Raw genomic sequence first — 22,484 nt, forward strand, 5'->3', positions numbered from 1 at the left:
CCGAACTTGTGACGCTGGTTTCGTCTCGATCGGACTAGCGGTTTCGAAGATATCAGCTAATGTTTTTAAAGCGCTAAATTACAACGCTGCACAAACCATACGCCGAAACCTAGCAAGTCTGGTATCATTGGACTCGGCGAGGATTCAGGAGACAAAAAAAGTAACTCGCATGAAAATAAGTCAATCTCACCTAAAGTTATAATCATTTTGGTGGGGGGGAATCTCCACTAGGTGGCGCTGTTTCAAAACTACTCAGGCTACCTCAGGGCATCGTGGTGATGACCCATACCTAGTTTTGTCAAGCCTATGTCAACCTAAAATGTATTACTGAGACCACAAAATATGGCGGAAAATGGATACTTAAACAATAGGCTTAAACAATAATATTTTATACAGACTAAACATGCTCACACACAAACACACATTTTGTTGTAGATACAGATATGTGAAATATATGGTGGAAACTAAATGTTTACTGCAAGTCTTTTTCAGGTTTCACATTACTCATCATGTGGCACAATTGTCAATACCAATACTTCAATAGAAAGGAAGTGATGCATTTTACAAAATGTGATTGTAAATGTTATAGTGATTTTATAATGTCTAAATATGAATTACAGATCAATATTATGGAGTAGTATAAGCACAAATTGATGACAATAACTTAGTAGAAGCTGTATCGTTAGATTTTAGCTCAGCATTTTATGTAATGGATCATAAATTATTGCTGGATAAATTGAAATGTCAGAAATGTACTTCTTAAGGCCTGTACACACCGGGACGAATATCGCGCGCTTATCGCCAGCGTTTTTCGTGCCGTTTTTCGGCGCGTCTTGAGTGTTCACACCCAAGCGATTTTCACTGGCGCTGCGCCGAGTGAACGTGCACATTCAGTCGATGCGCTCCCGGTACACAAGATGGTGCTGCGGCACTTTAAGCCTCTGACACTCGCTTGTCACACAGAAGGAGAAGAGAGACAGTATTTACGTGCTTGCCAAAACCATAGACATATTATGTATATGGACAAAACCATTCACACACTTTTTGCTAACTGGCAAGCAGCATTAGCAGTTCATCTTCTTTGTCTACTTACTACTTCTTCGTCGTATCAATGCGTGCCCGGCAAGACCGTTTTGTGCTTGAGCGCCACCAAGTCGTGTTTTACTGTCACTTCAGCAGCTCCAGGCACGTGAACAAAAGCGCCGATCTCATTGGTCGGCCAGTTTTTTACGCGCCGCGTCAAAATAAAAAAACGAACCCGAGGCGTTTTTTTAAAAATGACGCTTTTACGCCTGGCGTTTTGCGCGTCGGTGTGAACACTCACATTGGCGCCCATTGTTTAGTCCCGAGGCGTTAAACGTCGGCGATAAACGCGTGCGAAAATCGTCCCGGTGTGAACAGGCCTTAACTGTGTGCATTGGTTTAAAAGTTATCTGTTTAATATGTGACAATGTTTATGTTATTATGGAAGTTATTCAGATTTAAAAGAGCAATGTGGTGTTCCTCAAGGAAGTTGTTTAGGACTATTATTACCATCATTATTTTACAAATGATCTTCCTCCTGTTTTAAACTGTGCACAGAATGTCATGTATTTTGTTTTGAAAACCACTGGACAACAATGGACTATAATATCTGGAGGAATGAAAATATTGAATGATTTACTATCAGATATTACACATTTTAAGAAGTAAAATGAGTTTTTAAAGGAAGGAACATTTAATGGGATTTGTATGTTTCATTTTATTGTTGTTGATTTAATTAGGGCCCGAGCACCGATGGCGGTCTACATGCCAATATTTAGTCAGTTATAGTGCCTAATGAGGATCCAAAGAAATAAATAAACTTAGATCATAGATGGGAAAGAGCATTCACGGAAATACAGGCAATTTAACTAAGGAAAAATATGTTGTTTTTTGACATTTATAACACGTCTTTGCTTTTTTTTTTAGGTGTCCTCAATGTGTGCCCATAAATATATATGTCAAATTTGTTGTAAATATCTCATTTTGTTTTGAAGTTATAGCCACTTATATTTATGAAAGCATGGGCTGCATTGATTGGATTTTTTTGCCACTTCCTTCCAAAATGTTGGCTTGTCATTATTGTTTAGCTGTTGACCTATGTTTCTGAATTTGCTGATGTGGTTTTGTTTTGATCAGACTAACTGTTTCGAAGACATTCGCAAAGGTTTTTTAGGTGCTAAAGTACACCTTTTCACAAATCGTAAGGTGAAACCTGGCACGTTTGGTATCATTGGATTCAGAAGACTAAGGAGGTGAATGCTGTGAAAAACGTTGGCTTGAAATTTCTCAGGCTCCTTCAGGGCATTGTGGCAATGACATATAGAGAGTTTTTTTTAGATACACCAGTGTCCTCATAGACTATCATGGCACCCTGGACGAAGACAATGAATGCCCATTTTCATCTGACTAATGTTTGGGTGTGTATATTGCATTTTCATGTGTTTTTCCCCTAATATAGCGCCACCAAGTGGTCAATCATTGCGATTTTTTTCATGTGATCTCAGATTGAGCTCATACATATGTGACCTGAACTTGGTGAAAATATCTCATTTTGTTCACAAGTTATAGCCATTTTAGTAAAAGAGGTCCCGGTCACATCGTACATTTTGGCTCCTCTTACCAACCAAGAATCAAAATATAATTTTTTTATAATTATTGATAATCACTCTCCAGAGAACATTTCTGCAGTGGTTTGGTTCTGATCAGGCAAAGAACCTGGGAGTAATTTGCAAAAGTAGGTTTTACAAAAAAACTAAAATATCTCGAAATTTGCGCCTGAAGGGCGAGCAAATCCAAAGCATTTTGTCCGTCTTGAGCCAAGGATTCAAGCGATATAAGGCACTCGAGGCTACGCCTTACGGTTGAGGAGTTATGAGCCGTTTCGTACTTTTGATCGCCGTTTCGTACTTTTGATCGCTGTAGCGCCCCCGTCAGGCCGATCGGGGCGGGCTTCGGTGACGTCAGTAGTCGTTGTGAGTACTACCAGCCCTGCAAGTTTCAAGTCTCTACGACTTACGGTTTGGTCTGCCCGATCAGTTTTAGCTGGAGAATGATGCATCATGGGAAAATGAACAGTTACAATAGGGTTTCAGCCTGACACCTGACTTTGATTGGATTTTACAACCCGTTACTATCAATATTTTGACATTTGGGCTTGCGATCGTGCCTAACGACCTATGTTTCCGAACTTCTGACGCTGGTTTCGTCTCGATCGGACTAGCGGTTTCCAAGATATCGGCAAAAAAGTAATATTTGGTACAGTAGCCTTTGTTTGCAATTACAGAGGTCAAACGTTTCCTGTAGTTTTTCACCAGGTTTGCACACACTGCAGGAGGGATTTTGGCCACATGACTTTCTCCCATGACTCCTCTGGATCATCCAAATGGTCATTGGCAAACTTGAGACGGGCCTGGACATGTGCTGGTTTAAGCAGGGGAACATTCCGTGCCATGCATGATTGCAAACCATGACGTCTTGGTGTATTACCAACAATAACCTTGGAAAAGTTGGTCCCTGCTCTTTTCCAGTCATTGACCAGCTCCTCCCGTGTAGTTCTGGGCTGATTCTAGTGTTAATTTTGTCACCTATTTTTAATTTAGTCTTAGTCTTAGTCTTGTGCCAAATGTCCTTGTTAGTTTTAGTCATATTTAGTCATTCACATATCATTTTTTGTTAGTCAAGTTTTAGTCGACTAAAAGTCTCGTCATTTTAGTCTAGTTTTAGTCAAAAGACAACTCAAGGTATCTTAGTCAAGTTTTAGTCGATCAAAAGTCTAGTCTTTTAGTCTAGCTTTAGTCAAAGGAAAACTCAATATATTTTGTGGCAAAATAAGTTACATAAAGTACATATAACCTGCATAATGTTTGTGCCACAACACCATAGCTAACTGGTTGATTTACAGCGTAGATCAGCATTAGCTTATGAGACGATGGGCACAAATATCGAGTTCGATCTTGATTCAGTATGAATTCATATGTATATAGCCTACTGTACATAGTATAAGGGAAAATATGTTTTTTACACTTTTTTGGGGTTATATTATATTTGCTTGCATTCTTTACTATTCACTATTATTAACATTTCAAAATTTCACAAATAAGTAAGCAGTTATGATCTGTGTATGTATTAAAGAGCCATACAGGCACCCAGTGGGTAATGGCATTACAAGTGAAATTTTTTTTTTTTCCAGCCACAAAATGACTCTAATTTGCCTCTTTGCAGTGGAATTCTCTATTTTAACCTTAATTAATACACTGATTGTAATATAAATATTAAAAATATTAAAAGAAAATTATTTTAAGTGATCATTAATGGACCATAAGTATTGCACAAATAGTATTTAGTACCAAAAGATCTCCTCAAAATATTCAATAAATATTATTGAATTAAAATATAGGCTATTTATTTTTGAAATAGTTAAGGTGTATGGTCACATTTGACCATCAATGAGTACAAGTGTGACTTAATTAGTAAGGAATACCTGAGGGCTAAATACAAGAAAAACATTAATATTAATGTTAACAATGTTGATCTCTACCACTCTCCATAATAAAATGATACTGTAAATGTGGCTGACGCACACTATGCTGTACTGTTTACCAAAAATTGCTGCAAACACCTGTAAAGTGAAGCTGTTGTGTAACTTACGCGGCTTAAGCCATTCAAATATACTGACACAGCGCTAGAGGTATTGAGCGCTCCGGGAACCACGTGACCACACGCGCGCGGCTGCGAGATGACAGGCGGAGTCTGAGAGAGACCTGTACTCCAGCAACAGCGGGAACTCTTTCTGAATATTTTGAACAGCTGAATTTTCATCTCATGATGTAAAAGTAGAGACAATTGTAGACGAAAATGAAGAGATATTTTATCTTAGTTTTTATTTTATGCAAAACATTTTAGTCTCGTCCTTTTTCATCAACAATAATGCATGTTAATTTAGTCTTAGTCAGTGTTTTTGGACATTGGTGCAGTCTCGTCATCGTCTCGTCTTCGTCATGGAAAAAAAGGTCGTTAACGAACATATTTAGTCTCGTCTCGTCTGACGAAATTAACACTAGCTGATTCCTCACCTTTCTTAGGATCACTGAGACCCCACTAGGTGAGATCTTGCATGGAGCCCCAGTCCGAGGGAGATTGACAGTCATGTTTAGCTTCTTCCATTTTCTAATGATTGCTCCAACAGTAGGGCTGGGACGGTTACCGCATTACCGCGGTCACGTGACGCCTACCGCGGGTCTGAGATCGTCACCTCCATCACCGCAAAAAAAAACAAACATTGGCCTGCACACGTGTGCACGTTGTGTCTAATTTCATGGATTCATTGATTCTAATGACATGGATTGTGTCTAATGACATGCGTGTCTTATATGGATTCAAGGTTTCCTAAACAAAACAATCAAAAGATGGAGCAAATCCGACCTTTCGCGAGTTGGGGAGCGCAATGTTCCATTATAACATTCCATTTGTACCTGTGTAATGTCTTGTAGCCTATAATTTGAATTTAGTTTTACTAAAGCATAAAATACAGGTGCATAAGCAGGACCTCGTGCTTAGCACAATTCTCTCACATGGTTGCGCAGCCGACAATAGCGGGTAGGTAGATAGAAGTCATGAAAGTCGAAAAAGAACGCACCGCCCGGGCCATGGGTTTGTGTGGAACGCTGGTGACCGTTTTCTCCCATAGCTGGCAAAAAAAAACAACGGCTTCAGAAAGAACAAACTGAGCTGGACCTGCCTCAGCACTCCTTAGTACTGGTAAGTTTTAAAGGTCCCGTTTTTCGTGTTTTTTTGAAGCTTTGATTGTGTTTACAGTGTGCAATATAACATGTGTTCATGTTTCATGTGTAAAAAAAACACAGTATATCTGTATACCGCTGTTTTCACTGTCCTCAAAACGGCCTGAGAATTTCCTCGTTCTATGAAGTCCCTCCTTCAGAAATACGTAACGAGTTCTGATTGTGCCAGCGGTTCCCGTGTTGTTATTCGACAGCAGCTTAGCTCACGTTGCCCGGGAAGGTCACGCCTCTTACCATAACGGGGAGATGAACGCGCTCAAACTACAGCCCCTGAAGGCCAAACAAAGGTGATTTGACTCCGGGATGAAAATAACAGCGTCTGAACGACATGGCGACAAACGCAACCGAACCGAACGCAACACTTCCTCTCTCCACGAGGGAGCAACAAGACCACGCCCCCTTTTTTGCGTATTCTTGTGGGCGGAGGTTAGTCGACAAACTGCTCTACTGACGTAATTAAAGCAGGATGTACCAGGATGTAGTCCAAACCGGCCGTTCGCTGTAGGCTTTGAAAGGGAACTTCTGTCAAATAAAATATCTCGCTTGGCATTGAACTTTGAGCTTTATAATTTTACAGGTATTATTTATGCTCTAACAGCAACATTACACACTAACTAAAGTTTGAAAAATGGGATCACGAAGAACAGGACCTTTAACTCTCTTCCAACTCTGTTTGGGAAAGATTGACTACAAATAAGCTGGGCCAGCGAAATTTCATTCAATATAATCAATAAATAATCTATTGTATGCAATTAAATTTAAGTAGGCTATGTGATTCTGAAATTCAAATTTCATTAAAAGGCTATCGAAAAAGATATCCGTCTGGCAGGCTTATAAGCACAGTAGTGTGTGTTAATAATTTGCTTTGCATTGTTTGCTTTATTTGTCATTTATTATTATTATTATTATTCATTTTCCTTAATATGATTACTTATTTGTATTTCTGCGTGGTATTTGTTTTCCAGCTTTTCTTTGGTTTCATTTATGTTATGATAACGAAGGTCTTTTATTTTGACATCCGGTTGAGCAGAGGATGTGGATATATTGAGTGTTGTTCAAACAGTTCAGTATGGAACGAGGCCTAGATGCACAAGGTCTTAGCATCGACGGTTCACGGTACAAGGAGTTTTTAGCTTCTGGTTTAAATGGAGAACAAGGTACGGTCTTTGACTTCTGTTATCCGTGTGTTTTGATTCTGTTTCTTTGTGTAAAGATTGTTTGTTTGTAGTGTTGCAGTAGGCTTCGGTATGTTTTGAATCATTTCGTTTATTTGTTTGTTTTCATGTATGTTTGTTTCATGGTTTATTCATTTGCTGTTTTGTTTTTTGTACAAAGCTCTTACGGGTTGATTCCCTCGATGCATGATGGCGATGTTTATGGTGTCCAACGATGATCGCAATAAAGTGTGGGAATCACCAGTCCAAGACTCAATCCAATTATTAAGCCAGGTAGCTACAGTAAGAGCTTGCCATCGTCGATCCACTGTGTTGCTTCAAGGAACGCCATGGCTGAAGGAGGAGCTTTGATGTCGGAGCGCTCGTCGGGGACAGTGTGATTGCGTTCTTAATGGATCAAGTTTCAAGCAACGTTTCAGCGGATGGCTCAATGAATCTACGGGGAGCGATTGGACCGATTTAATGAACTGGCAAAGGAACTGTCACAAGTTGTTTGGTGGATCGCAGTGAGTACCAAAGACAAAGAAATTGATTCTGAAGAGACTCTTTTCTCGTTTTTCCCTGATTTAAAGGGCTTTGAACATTGCTGCAATTAATTTGCCTATGTATGGACTAACGTGTATTGAAACGTTCAGTTTCACATTTAAGGGTTAATGTTTTAGCACATGTGGTAAAGGTGAATCTGCTGAACATATGTTATCAATCAACTTGAATGTTAAATGAGAAAAATGTCGTTTTAATGTAATTTTAGTGAAATTTAAATGCAAGAGAAAATGTCAAAGTCAGATGCAGGTGCAAAGGAGGCCGATAGGCAACTTGATGGTCAGGTAGAAACTCAAAGTGAGAGTGCACGCCGTTCAAAGCGCACGCATGTTCCTACTGAAAAAATGTTAGCTTATCAGCAAGAAGAGCTACAAAAGAAAGAGAAAAGGGTTGAATCTCTATATAATCACTGGAAAATAGAAGCTCGCAGTGCACGTGAGCATCTTAAATCAGATGCCCTACAGACTCAGTTAGCTATTTTGGTCGACACTTTAGAGGAGGCCAAGAACAAAGTTTTAAATGCCTATGATGACTTTAGAGAGCATGTCTCACCTGCTATTGAAATGAGGAGAAAAATGGACGCATGTGAAGCGGTAACAGCTGATATTGTTAAAATTGTTTATGAGAGAATATCAGGTGTAGATGGAGATTTTAATGATGTAAGGGAGAGAAGCCGTCTTCGCACCTTATTAAACCATCAATATGCCCACTCAATTTTTGGTTCAACAGTTTCACGAGTCAGTCAGAAAACTAGTAATTATTCTAGTCATCCCTCTGTCATGTCAAGCTTAGAAGTCAAGCGAGTAGATGCTGCAGCAGAAGTAGCGGCCAAGCAAGCTGCGTATAATGTTCTGCTAGAAGAAACAAAGCAAAAGGAAAAGATAAACCAGTTAGAAGAACAGCACAAAAGAGTCATTGATGGTGAGTGGAAGGAGCTAGAGCGAATTCAAGCACAAAGGATCTAAAAGCAGCTCAAGCTAAGTTAGAAATCTATAGTCAAGAATTTGAGAAGGAAAAGATTAATTCACCCAAAGATTGTAGTGGCATGAACAGATCAGAGTCTGATTTCCCTCAAGAAGGTATGGCAAAGCAAGAAACGTCTCAAAGGGTGGGTCGTGAAACCAGAAGGGCGACAGTTCAAGCATCAGTGACTGACGCATCGCTTCTTGTTCAAGCATTTCAAGACGGCATGGTTATGAGCAAATTGCCAGTACCAGAACCTCCTGTCTTCACGGGTGACCCCATTCATTTCATTGAGTTTAAACAATCCTTTACGGCCCTTATTGACAAGAGAACCATTTCTTCTGCTGATAAGATGTTTTATCTCAGGAAATATGTGAGTGGTCCTGCTAGAAACGCTTTAGAAGGAACTTTCTTCAGAACAGATGACGAAGCCTATCAAGATGCATGGTGCAGATTGAACAGTCGTTATGGCCAGCCATTTGTGGTTCAAAAGGCGTTCAGAGAAAGGCTTGCAAGCTGGCCTAGAATTCAGCCAAAGGATGCCATTGGTCTTCAGACTTTCTCTGACTTTCTAAATGCATGCCAGGGTGCCATGCCACATGTCAAAGGCCTTCAAATTTTAAATGACTACCAAGAAAATCAGAAACTTGTGTTGAAATTACCTGATTGGGCAATTAGCAGATGGAATCGTCAAGTCACACAATCTCTTTCTGAAAACCATGAGTATCCCACTTTTATAAAATTTGCTGCATTTGTGTCAACTGAAGCAGAGGTTGCTTGTAATCCAGTTACCTCCTTTCACACTCTCCGTGCTGCAGAACCTGTAAATGAGAAGGCAAGTCTGAAAGAGACCAACAGAAACAGAGTAAGAGTTTTCAGTACTCAAACGAACGTAGAGAGTCAAAAAGTTACCAAACCAGGGAATAAGATTCTGTGTGTGCTTTGTCAGAAAGATAACCATCACCTTGACAACTGTTTCAGTTTTCTCAGCAGACCATTGGAGGAGCGACGGAAATGTGTCCAGGAAAAGAGGCTTTGCTATGGATGTCTCAAGTCTGGCCACAGTGCTAAGGAATGTCGCTGCCGTCTCACTTGTAATGTGTGTAAGAGGAGACATCCAACTAGTTTGCATGATGAGAACTTTGCAATGGCAATTAAGACATCACTTCCTGCTGTTCAGTCTCAAAGTGAATCTAATGTGATGAATGCAGTGGCCTTAAGTGTAACTGGAGAAGAGCGAAGTACGTATACTTCAATGATTGTACCTGTCTGGGTGTCCACAAGGCAGAAACCAAGCTGTGAGAAACTGGTGTATGCGCTTTTGGATTCACAGAGTGATACCACATTTATTGATAAAGAAGTGTGTGATGCTTTACAGGCAACAACGTTTCCAGTGCAATTGAAGCTCACCACCATGCTTGGAAAGGATACCGTTCTGCAAAGTGACAGAGTGTCAGGACTTCGAGTCAGAGCATATAAGTCCGGTAATTATATTGACTTGCCACCTACATACACCAAGGACTGCATACCAGTTAATCGTAACCACATTCCTACTTGTGATGATGCTAAAAAGTGGAATCATCTTACAGTCATTGCGGACAAGATGCCATCATTGCAAGACTGTGATGTTGCTCTTTTAATAGGCTACAATTGCTCAAGGTCGATGACTCCCCGAGAAGTAATAACAGGAGGAGATGATGATCCCTATGCCATTCGGACAGACTTGGGATGGAGCATAGTAGGTTGTTCTTCACCACATTCCGATCTGCCTGGAATCAGTGGACTGTGTCATCGCACTACGGTTAAGGAGCTCCCTTCTATCACTCCAGGTGATGTGATTCGTGTCCTCGAGAGTGAGTTTAAAGACACTGAAGAAGAGAGTGCAAGGGTGTCTCAGGATGACATTCTTTTTCTCGAAAAATTGAAGGAAGGGATATGGAAGAATGTCCATGGCCATTATCAAATGCCACTTCCATTTAAGGTGAGACCCAATTTGCCAAGCAACAAACAATGCGCTATGGTTAGACTCAATCATCTCAAAAGAAAGATGCTAAAGGATGAGTTGTATAAGGAACGTTACAGTGAGTTCATGAATGAGATCTTTCAGAGAGGAGATGCTGAGGAAGTGCACAGTAGTGGCAAGGAAGGAGAAACCTGGTACTTACCTCATCATGGTGTCTTCCATCCAAAGAAGGTTGACAGAGCCAACAAAGTCAAGTCTAATCACATCAGTACTGTATCAGAGCAACAAAAGGCGAAACTTTGCATAATCAAATGTCTGCAATCTAGTTCCTACAAGGATGAGCTGAAAGAGATAACGGGTGGGAGAAGCGTCTCATCTCGCAGCACCTTGTACCCTCTTGACCCTTTCATGGATGAAGATGGTGTGTTAAGGGTGGGAGGTAGGCTTTGCCGTTCAACCTTTCCAGACTCTGTGAAACATCCAATAATAATTCCTAAGAATCATCATGTCACAGAAATGATTGTTGCTCACTTTCATAACAAAGTTGCACATCAGGGGAAAGGATTCACTATAAATGAGATTCGATCTAATGGCTTTTGGATCCCAGGGATTAACAGAATTGTAGCATCTTGCATCAGGAGTTGCATTGTTTGCAGGAAACACAGGCGACCTGTTGAAGAACAGAGAATGGCTGATTTCCCCTCAGAGAGAGTGGTTCCATCATCTCCGTTTACATATACTGGCATGGACTGCTTTGGCCCATTTCTTATCAAGCAGGGCAGAAGTGTTCATAAGCGATACGATCTTCTCCTTACTTGTTTTAGTTCTCGTGCTATACACATCGAAATGCTTACTGACATGACCACAGATTCATTTATCAATGCTCTGCGTTGTTTTATTGCCATAAGAGGTACTGTGCAACAGATAAGGTCTGATCAAGGCAGCAACTTCGTTGGCGCAAAAAATGAGTTGAAGGATGCACTTAAGGAGATGGACGTGGAAAGAGTGACAACCTTCCTACTGGAGAAGCAGTGTGACTTTCTTATGAATGCACCACGTGCAAGTCATGTTGGTGGTGTGTGGGAACGTCAAGTTAGAACTATAAGATCTGTGCTGAATGCGACTCTTGCACTTCATCCAGGAAGGCTAAATGACTCCTCTTTACGAGCTTTCTTGTATGAAGCAATGGCCATTGTGAATAGTAGACCGCTTACCGTGGATTGCTTGACTGATCCTCAGAGTCTAGCACCAATTACTCCGAATCATCTACTCACGTTAAAAACGACTGCTGCTTTGCCTCCACCAGGAAACTTTATCCGGGAGGATGTGTTTGCACGGAAAAGATGGAGACATGTGCAGTACTTGGCGGAACAATTTTGGAGTCGTTGGAGGAAAGAGTATCTTGCGAGGATAACCGCCCGACAGAAGTGGAATGTGACCAGGAGAAACCTTCAAGTCAATGACGTTGTCATTATCAAGGAAGAGGAAGTGCCTAGAAACGAATGGAGGCTTGGCAGGATAAAGGACGTTGTTGTTAGCAGTGACGGGCTTGTGAGAAGGGCCAAGATTCTTCTAGGTGACTCAAAGCTTAACGCAAAGGGCAAGCGTATTAGTAAACCGTCCATAATCGAAAGACCAGTGCAAAAACTTGTTTTATTAATGGAGGGACATTAGGATCTTTCAAGGGTTTATCATTGAGACATTGTAAGATCAATGATTATTTTAATATTTCTAAACTCATGTTTCGGAATTTTAATGTTTTTTTTTTTGGGTTATAAAGGCCAAAAAAAAAAAAAAAAAAAAAAAAAAAAAAAACTAAAGTAAAAGAAAAGAGAAAAAAAAAGGACAAATGGAAATTATTCGTGCTTGTACACTTGGTGTGATGTTTGCACTCATAATTTGGTGGGAGTGTTAATAATTTGCTTTGCATTGTTTGCTTTATTTGTCATTTATTATTATTATTATTATTCATTTTCCTTAATATGATTACTTATTTGTATTTCTGCGTGGTATTTGTTTTCCAGCTTTTCTTTGGTTTCATTTATGTTATGATAACGAAGGTCTTTTATTTTGACATCCGGTTGAGCAGAGGATGTGGATATATTGAGTGTTGTTCAAACAGTTCAGTATGGAACGAGGCCTAGATGCACAAGGTCTTAGCATCGACGGTTCACGGTACAAGGAGTTTTTAGCTTCTGGTTTAAATGGAGAACAAGGTACGGTCTTTGACTTCTGTTATCCGTGTGTTTTGATTCTGTTTCTTTGTGTAAAGATTGTTTGTTTGTAGTGTTGCAGTAGGCTTCGGTATGTTTTGAATCATTTCGTTTATTTGTTTGTTTTCATGTATGTTTGTTTCATGGTTTATTCATTTGCTGTTTTGTTTTTTGTACAAAGCTCTTACGGGTTGATTCCCTCGATGCATGATGGCGATGTTTATGGTGTCCAACGATGATCGCAATAAAGTGTGGGAATCACCAGTCCAAGACTCAATCCAATTATTAAGCCAGGTAGCTACAGTGTGCGACACTTTAAATTAAATAGCCTTCGTTAAATATTTATACAACTGAGACAAAAGCACACACGAGATATATAAATTAATATGAATATGTAAAAATATGTAATATAAATATAAATAATAAGTAATATACAATCACGGTAATGTGAGTAGCGACACTTTGTTAAATTAAATAGCCTTCGTTAAATAGCACCACTGAGACAAAAGCGCACACGAGATATATAAATTAATATGAATATGTTAAAATATTGAACTATAAATATAAATAATAAGTAATATACAATCACGGTAGTGTGAGTAGCGACACTTTGTTAAATTAAATAGCCTTCGTTAAATAGCACCACTGAGACAAAAGCGCACACGAGAGGCATATAGCCTATTTTCAATTAATATAAATATGTAAAAATAGGCCTAATATAGTATAATAATATAATATGTAAAAATTATTTATGAAATATAAATAACAAATATAAATAATGATATGGCTCTCTCTCATATATATATATAAAGCCTTAGCCTTAAAAAGTCTTTGTTAAATAGCCTTGAACCACTGAGACAAAAGCGCACACCACGCGAGATATGTAAAATAATATACATATGTAAATGTTATAAAATATAAAAAATAAATACAAATAATAAAAGTAGCATAATATACAATCACGGTAGTGTGAGCAGCGAGTGACGACACTTTGTTAAATTAAATAGCCTTACAACGGGGAACTCACTGCTTGAAAGGGGGAAAAAACCTTAAATTTTTTGAATATACTGTATTATTGTAATTTTTTTGAACATTGTAAAGTATGTTTCTTGGAAAATGTATTCATATGTCCGTGTAGCAGACAAATAAAGTTTCTCTTTAAATGTGACATGTGAATGTATTTTTCTTTGATTTAAATATATGGAGGGCAAAACATATTTTTAAATGCTTTTGAAAAATATATTTATATTTTGAAAATATATTTTAAAAATGGCCAAAAAATATATTGGTAGAAAATATATTTATGTAAATATATTTTCGCATACATTTCAAAATATTCAAAAAATGGCCAAAAAATATATTTGCAAAAATATATTTTTTGCAAATATATATTTTAAAAATATATGCAAAAATATATGCAAATATATTTTAAAATATACTTGAAATATATGTGAAAATATATTTTTTTACCGTATAGGTGAGCCTTCGTTAAATAGTCTTCATTAACCACTGAGACAAAAGCGCACACGAGATGTAACTTGTAAATGTAAATTAATAGCCTGAATATGTAAAAATGTGTAATATAAAAATATAAATATTATAAATATAAATAATATATTATATTATATTATATGGGCGGGTGTGCGCGAAAGTCGTTAAAGTTTAAGTGATTGTTTGATGACGACGACTGTAATCTGAAAGTAAAAATATGGGAAATAAATAAACATGAACAAATAAATATACATTACTGATCAATACCGATAAATAAAAATGTGTTTGTTTGTCTTTGTTTATGCTTTTCCATCTTCAGATCGCTGTCGTGATCTGATCTGCAAAAAATATGAAGGCTGGGATGTAAACCATAGCCTAGTCTATATTTCGTTTTGCCAGCACTTTTTTTTCAGATATCATTCCATTTCTGTTCTAATTGTTCCTGTTCTAAACGTGAAAAAATAAATGTAAAATAAACATGTTCCTTATTTTGTTCAATTGCCTGCGCTGGTGTGTGCGTGTGCGGCTGTGCGCGAAAGTCGAGCGGGAGCCGTTTAAAGCGGTTTACCGCTGAACCGCGGGAATTTCTTGCTTTTCAACCGCGGTAAGAAAAAATCCATACCGTCCAAGCCCTATCCAACAGTGGACCTTTTTTCACCAAGCTGCTTGGCAATTTCCCCGTAGCCCTTTCCAGCCTTGTGGAGGTGTACAATTTTGTCTCTAGTGTTTTTGGACAGCTCTTTGGTCTTGGCCATGTTAGTAGTTGGATTCTTACTGATTGTATGGGGTGGACAGGTGTCTTTATGCAGCTAACGACCTCAAACAGGTGCATCTAATTTAGGATAATAAATGGAGTGGAGGTGGACATTTTAAAGGCAGACTAACAGGTCTTTGAGGGTCAGAATTCTAGCTGATAGACAGGTGTTCAAATACTTATTTGCAGCTGTATCATACAAAGAAATAGCTACAAAATCATACATTGTGATTTCTGGAATTTTTTTTTTTTTTTAGATTATGTCTCTCACAGTGGACATGCACCTATGATGACAATTTCAGACCCCTCCATGATGTCTAAGTGGGAGAACTTGGAAAATAGCAGGGTGTTCAAATACTTATTTTCCTCACTGTATATGTGTGTGTGTGTGTGTGTGTGTGTGTGTGTGTGTGTGTGTGTGTGTGTGTATATATATATATATATATATATAATTTTTTTTTTTTTTTTTTTTTTTTTTTTTTTTTAGGGGTGGCACGGTTCACAAAACCCATGGTTTGGCTCGTATCACGGTTTTAGGTTCACGGTTTCGGTTCATTACAGTTGTTGTTGTTGTTTTTTTTAATCGTTAACACTCCAGAAATTTACTTCAGCATATGATATATATGGCTTAATCATCCACAATTTAGGATACAGTTTTAAAAAATTGTTATATCTAGTTGTTTCCTAACTGGCTGTCTACCGAGTCCGACACATTGGCGTAACATTTTTCATGTTAATCATATCAATTTTGATCAGAACAATGCACTGTGGCTTTAATTCAGCTGACCTGATTAACAAATTTCACCATGAAGTGTTCCGTTTGTTTCACAATCACCATATGACATCCAGCGCTGTGAAGAAAAAAATTAAATAAAATACACGAAAACACAACACTGCCAGACGTTTTTGCCCAAACTTCAAAGGCATGTTTAAATTATTAAAACTAGAAGCATATCTTAACTTTTAAATGTTACATTTATCATGTGAACTACTTATATAGGCAACATGTTGTATATGCATGCGTGTATGAGACAGAGGGGAAAACGGTCGCATTTGCAGCAGATATATGCTACGCATCATAAACCAAAGCATGAGACAGACAGGGGTCGGAGGAGAACACCGGAAAATGTGACAGAATGGACTATATTTGTCTGTATTTGCAATACACGAGCCGCGGTTCAGCTGCGCGAGACAAACACTCACGCTCTCTGCACTGCATCTGCCCTGCCTGCTATACGACGCTGGCGCATCCTCAAAACAACTCCGGGCAGCCTTCCTTATCTCTCCCACTTGCATTTCTACACGTGACGTGACCTGCAGCACTCCACTTTTACTTTACTGTATGTCCACACACACACACACACCTTATTTTGCGTGAAAAGGACACCCACTGTCTGAGTAACATATACGGGCACGAGGATACATTGCGCATGCGTCGAACCGTGCGACGCACACACTCCGAACCAAGACAAGTGAACCGAACGGTTCGGTTTTTTTCTATGTACCGTGCCACCCCTATATATTATTTATATATAAAAATTTTAACTTGTTGGGCTGGACTAACCTTGTTTGTGGTGTAGCTGTCCCAAATGATGAGTTTACCATCTTGTGAGGCACTAACTAGTAACCTTAAATGTCAAACAAACACAGAGAAAAAGGGTTAAAGAGTAAACCATTGTTGATAATACAAAACGTCACAGATTAAAAATGCAACAAGGTGAATGTGGAACAATTGCAGCTTATATTATTAATACACATGGTATTTAAATGGTTGTGATCATTTTCTTTAAAAGACAAACAAAAACACGGCAGGCAACTATGAACACAAACTCCATCCACCTAACAATTGTGTCTCCTCTCTAAAGAACTAAAACGGATGCACGAATGGAGAAAAGGTGAATGATAGAGGGAGGGGAAGCCGGGGTAAAAGAGGGACTGGAGCAGAAGGCAGCCTACATAATCCCAGAACACCCCTGAGTTGTGAAAGGCCTGCTGTATTATTCATTGAGTGTACACTGACAGAGCTGCAGGGTTCCTCAGTGCCCATCCTCCAGCCCCCTCAATCTCTCTGCCAACTGACCTGGAATCAGTGGCCCAGTGCATGGCGTAGATTTTGGCTAAATGGCCTCTGAGGGTCCGCCTTGTTCTCATCTGGATCCTTCCGACTGAATCCAGACCAGCTGTAATCTAAACACACAAAGAAATCTTAATTTACAGCGACACTACAAAGCAGAAATTTCACCAACCCGGGTTGCACTGTTGATCATTCTTGTGTTAGTGGATTTGACTTGTCTAAAATGCCCATAGCGCTGACTGAAGACAAACAGAAATTATGAAATCACAAGTCACAAAAAATACCCGTTCATGGGTTGAACGTTTAAATTTTGATGGAGGACTTAGCATTGAAGACTGCGTTTAATATTTCAGTGCACTTAAGAGCGTGTTCAGCATTTACGTCAGTGGCCAATTTGCATGTCTGTGCTGAGCTCAGAAAACAGGAGTGCGGGAACCTCCATAGACACGCCCCATGATGAGCGGGGTTAGACCAGTGCTGCTCTTATGATGGAGGGGGACACAGTAGGGACGCTGGCTGAGCTGCTTACCTGGGACAGGCTGGAGTCGCTGCATGCTTTCCTGGCATCCTGCAATGGGAAGAGCAGCAAGTCAGAGAGAGCAGTCATTCTACTAAACAGGGCTGAGGAAAACGCATGTAGAAGAACATCTATTTGCTAGCACTCAGGTCCATATGAAGCTTGTATTTTTAAAAAAAACATTTGAAAAAATGTTTAAGTTGAAAAAAAAAAATCAATAACCAAAGCTAATATATACTGTACAGCAGTAGAGTATAAGCAGGGCAACCTATATAAGAGTGTGACAGCCAATAAAATGAGGTAACAGGATATATTCTCTTCTATAGCATATTTTTTAGGCAACACCTACCTTTAAATACAATGTGTCTCATGCTTAACTTACTAAACATTACGATATTAAAATGTGTTGTTATTCTTAGGAAAGTAATTTAGCAGTTATGCAATTATGAGTTTTAGAACATAAAAAAATGGTTCACAGTCCAAAAGAGGTTGATAACCCTTGACTTTGACGGTATCTCAAAAGATAATACATTTTGGAACTGGCACAAAGGAGACTTCCACTTGTGTACATCAGCCTAATGGGCACCGTTATCGGGGCATTGCAGATAAATTAATTAATCAGCACTCCTGCCTTACTTATACACTACCGCTCTAAAGTTTGGGGTTGGTAACATTTTTTGTGTTGTTAAAAAAATCTCTTCTGCTCACCAAGACTGCATTTATTTGGTAAAATGTATTTATTTAAAATGTTTACCATTTTAATATATTTGAAAATATAATTTATTCATGTGATGCTGAAGCTGAATTCAGCATCATTACTCCTGTCACATGATCATTCAGAAATCATTCTGATATGCTGATTAGATGCTCAAGAAACATTTCGGTCACACTTTAGATTAGAGTCCAAATCTCACCATTAACTACGACTTTCACCTCAATAAACTCTTAATTACTGCTTGTTATTATACAAAAATATGTAAAATTGCTAACTATTAATAACAACAACTCAGGAAGGAAATATGGTAAGAGGGCAATTCTGTTTTGGCAAAGTTCCCCTACATGTGTGCTGCACTTGGATAAAAAATTCTGGTGATAGTATAAAGTAATCAACAGTTACAACATTTTAAATCAAGGTAGCCTTTTTTGTTTAGCCCTAGCACATTTCATGAAGTTAAAAACGAAAACGCCACGTGAAAGCTACATTTGATTTTACTTAGCTACATGTGCGGCTGTGGAGTTTTGTGTGTCATAACTCCGTGAGGAATATCTCGTGATCGACGCAATGGATTATGTAAATGTTAGACTCAATTTAACCGTGAGAATCTGCTGTAAATAATGAGTGATTTTTGAAGCATGTTTCATGAAGTTACGAGCGAAAACGTGACAAAAATGCCACATCCGTATATTATTTACATTACGGGGCTTCACCTACAAAAACTCGCTCAAGTTTAGTCAAAGCCCAAACAATTATGCTTGTTCTATTCTACTCCGCAAGACCTTTCGAATGACATATGACTATCTGAGCTGTATGATGTTTTTGACACATTACAATACATACATAGTACAAAAAAGCATTTCATAAATTATGAAAACTTTTTTTATTTATCAGCAAATAACTCTGCAATACTTAGGAGTTAATCAAATTGACTATGTGCATTGTAAAGTTCAGGCTTTCAAATGATACCCATTGTCATTTGTGTTGATCAAGGCAGTAGTTTTGAAAAATATGTTTGTTTTTTCTGTAGATAGGTGGCACACGCTGGCGGTACACTCGTTTTAGAGGGACTACTCAGCACTCATAGTTAAGAGTTGATCAAAAATGGTTGGATGCATTAAAAAGCTGTTTCTAAAATGATACCCATTTTGTGTTATTCTATTCGCCAGCGGTACACTTTGGGTTTGAGGGGGTTAATGCATCCTTGTTGAATAAAAAAAAAAGAAGCTGACCCAAAACTTTCAAAGGACAGTGTATAGAAGTCAATTTGTATGTTGTTGTGTGAATTTGTTTTGTGAAGAAGTGTCGATAAGACCCCAGAAGCCATCCTTTGATCTGATTGGCTGAGCAGAAAAGTTATCGGATCTTACTCTGATCTGATTGCGCAGCTGATCGGCCTCCTGCCGCAACTGCTCCAGCTCACTCATGGTCCTCCAGGTGTTTCACTCCTTTCCCAGCTTTGATAATACTGAACACACACAAACATAAAAAGTCACATTAAGTAGTCAATAAAGGAAGTAAAATGGACCACTTACGCTGGATCAATAATTCAAGCCACTCACACAAACAATATTCATTAGAATGTCATGTCCGAGGTCTCACAGACCCAGACTAGCACTGAAGAGAACTAGCAACTGTATCATGTTAGTCAGCGGAGGAACCGAACACTCCAGCTATAGCACTGCAAACTGAAGAGCTGGGCACGCCATGCTCCTTTGTTTAATGAGGGGCAGCACTGCTTGGCACTGCCTACTAATGTATTTCTCTAAAAATATAGCTAATATCAACTCAAAAAAAGCCAGCTAATTAAATTGTTATAAAAATTAAGAGGAGGTTATATGCAGTATGATAAGGGAAACAAAATCACTCATTCAAAGGCCATATGTAAATGTATCATCGTCCCACTTCTATAACAATAATAAAGATTTAACAAACAAAAAACAATTTCTAGCTGAGCATAGCTTCTATTTTCTACACTTTTTCAGACTTTGCATTTAAGGCTTGGGAATCATAATTAACTCAGTGAACCTTATCTATAGCTTTCTGTCTTATTGCAACTTGAGTAACTGAATATGAGGAATACCCCTAGAGATCATTCAGGACTACCCTGACCTCTGAAATCTGTACATTTCAGCATTATTTTTTTAGGGAAGCATAGAAGCATGATTACAAGCAATGTTGCTAAAAACAGGAAGACTGCTTGTCCCAACCCTATCAACCAAATTACAGGAAAAGTAAGCAATGATCAGTGTGCATTTTAAACATGTTTTCCATTTATAACATACAGTACACATTAACTGACAACATTATGAATAACACACACAAGCTCAGGTTGATTAAAATAATGGAGCATCTTCTCAAGTGGAAAAAAAAGTTGATCCAGCTAGTTCGGGCATATGAAATCCGTTTTAATCCAAAATGGAATATGTAACGTACATCCTGGCTTTTATAATCTTTAATCCAGATGTGTTAACCTTAACCCGTGAGCCTGTTAAACTTGTCGTGATAAACTCGAAAAACGCAGTTGTAAATAAAATATCCACACAGGGACGAAAATGTAATCGTTACATTTGTGTTGGTCATCAGGTCTAATGCGATAAAACGTAATGTGTACTAACGTTACTCGTGTTCACGTAACTTACATTTCACATTATTCTCGAGGCTAGCCAACTGTTTTGACAACAGATTCAATACCACATGTTGCACTCGGCAGAATCCTCTATACAATCAACTATTAACGCGACAAATGGTATAAAATAACCTTTCTCTGCAGATCTGTCACCCGTCAAGCTAATCACACAGAGTTATATCATGATTTGGTTAGTTTGGTTAGCACAGTGGCTAGCAAGCGGTGACTGTATCATATCTGTTACTCCAGACCACCACACAAACACTGACACATTACCTCCTGTAAGAACACTACAAATCCTGTTTCCGCGTGTAAGGGTTAGCAGAATTTTTTCTTTTTCAAAATGTTAACGCGGTCATTTCGTTAACATCCGAAACAAGACATCGGGCGCCAAATTTACTAGATTCAAGGCAATTCACAGAGCGATTACCACACCCATACTGATATTGAGAGCATGGCAACAATTGGATGCAGGGGGGAAACGAAACACTTTAGAGTTTTATTAACAGAAGATATTTATTGTAAATATGTAAAAATGAGTAAAATGTGTCTCTCATAACTGTATATGGTATATTAATATGAAGTTAAAGTATTTGTATCAAAAGAGTTTGACATTTGTCTACACCTACCTAATCAAGTCACCCGCGCTTGAAATGGTTCTGGCTATCAGCTTCCTCAATTATCAAAATGACTGAAGTACGCTAGTTTGATACATTTGGATGCAGTCACAGATTTATAACAATACGCATGCATTAGACTTAAGAAAATAGTGTGCTCAGCCATTTTAAAAGGCTTATAAACACACAAATGTTTTTATAATTTGCTACTTTCCATAATTATGGAAATTAATATCTATGAAATTAAAGTTTCATTTTATAAAGTAAGCCTCGTCACAGCATAAGATTCCCACCTATTTAAAGCCACAGGATACACTGGGTGGTTGCCAGTTTGCCACTTCTCAGAGAGACTATCAATTTGAGATTTTTTTTTTTTTTTTAATAATAATTTGGCTAATGAGAGTTATTTGGAATTTAATTTTAAAGTGAATTATCATGTTATATTTTGGGGCAATATACAAATAAGAATTAGGCAATAGTGGCAAGAATGAAACCATCTGTGGCAATCCATGGGTTAAGGAATGCAAACCACACACTCACTGCTTCATCACCTTACACTTGCTGATCTATAAACCGTCTAAAGCAAATGAAATATAATTAAGTTACAAAACCAGTATTAAGTGACATTTAGTCTTACCTAGTATGTTGAAGTCCACCAGTTAGAGGTTGGTCAGTGGAAGCGCACAGCTCCCTCTATAGTGTGTGAATGTGGTTGTGTGCCTGTGCTGATTGGAGCACTGCCACCGGGATAGGCAGTGGGGACTTTAGTTAATGGCCAGAAGATCTACACTGAGAGCTGCTAGTGGTGACAAGGTGGGGCTGGATGGGGGAGGCTGAATAGTGAAAGTGGGGAGATGAGGTCTTAAAGAGACAGCAGTTGTCACTGTCTGTTGATTTGGTCAGTGTCACAACAGAGTAATTGTTAAACAAAATAAACAAGGACTATCCTGTGCATTTAATTATTTACCATTTGTTTACATTATCAGGGCACATGCACAAAAAGCTGGA

General features: G+C 38.5%; 1 protein-coding gene across 2 annotated transcripts in view; it reads right to left on the bottom strand.

Annotated features, from left to right (window-relative positions):
* Positions 1-21,290, bottom strand: part of gnb4a (guanine nucleotide binding protein (G protein), beta polypeptide 4a) — a 72,302-nt gene extending 51,012 nt beyond the window's left edge. The window contains exons 1-5 of one of the 2 annotated variants that reach the window (XM_079819462.1): positions 21,136-21,290; positions 19,601-19,698; positions 17,528-17,566; positions 17,005-17,111; positions 16,489-16,552 (exon numbers count right to left, since the gene is read on the bottom strand). In XM_079819462.1, the coding sequence (XP_079675588.1) occupies positions 16,489-16,552; positions 17,005-17,111; positions 17,528-17,566; positions 19,601-19,657 (267 nt within the window). In that variant the 5' untranslated portion in view covers positions 19,658-19,698; positions 21,136-21,290. Of the gene's footprint in view, positions 1-16,488; positions 16,553-17,004; positions 17,112-17,527; positions 17,567-19,600; positions 19,699-19,792; positions 19,873-21,135 lie in introns of those variants that run through there. The other variant, XM_079819463.1, reaches the window with a different exon arrangement.
* Positions 21,291-22,484: the final 1,194 nt, after the last annotated feature.

This window comes from Gobio gobio (assembly GCF_949357685.1).
Source record: "Gobio gobio genome assembly, chromosome: 6".
NCBI lineage: Eukaryota > Metazoa > Chordata > Actinopteri > Cypriniformes > Gobionidae > Gobio > Gobio gobio.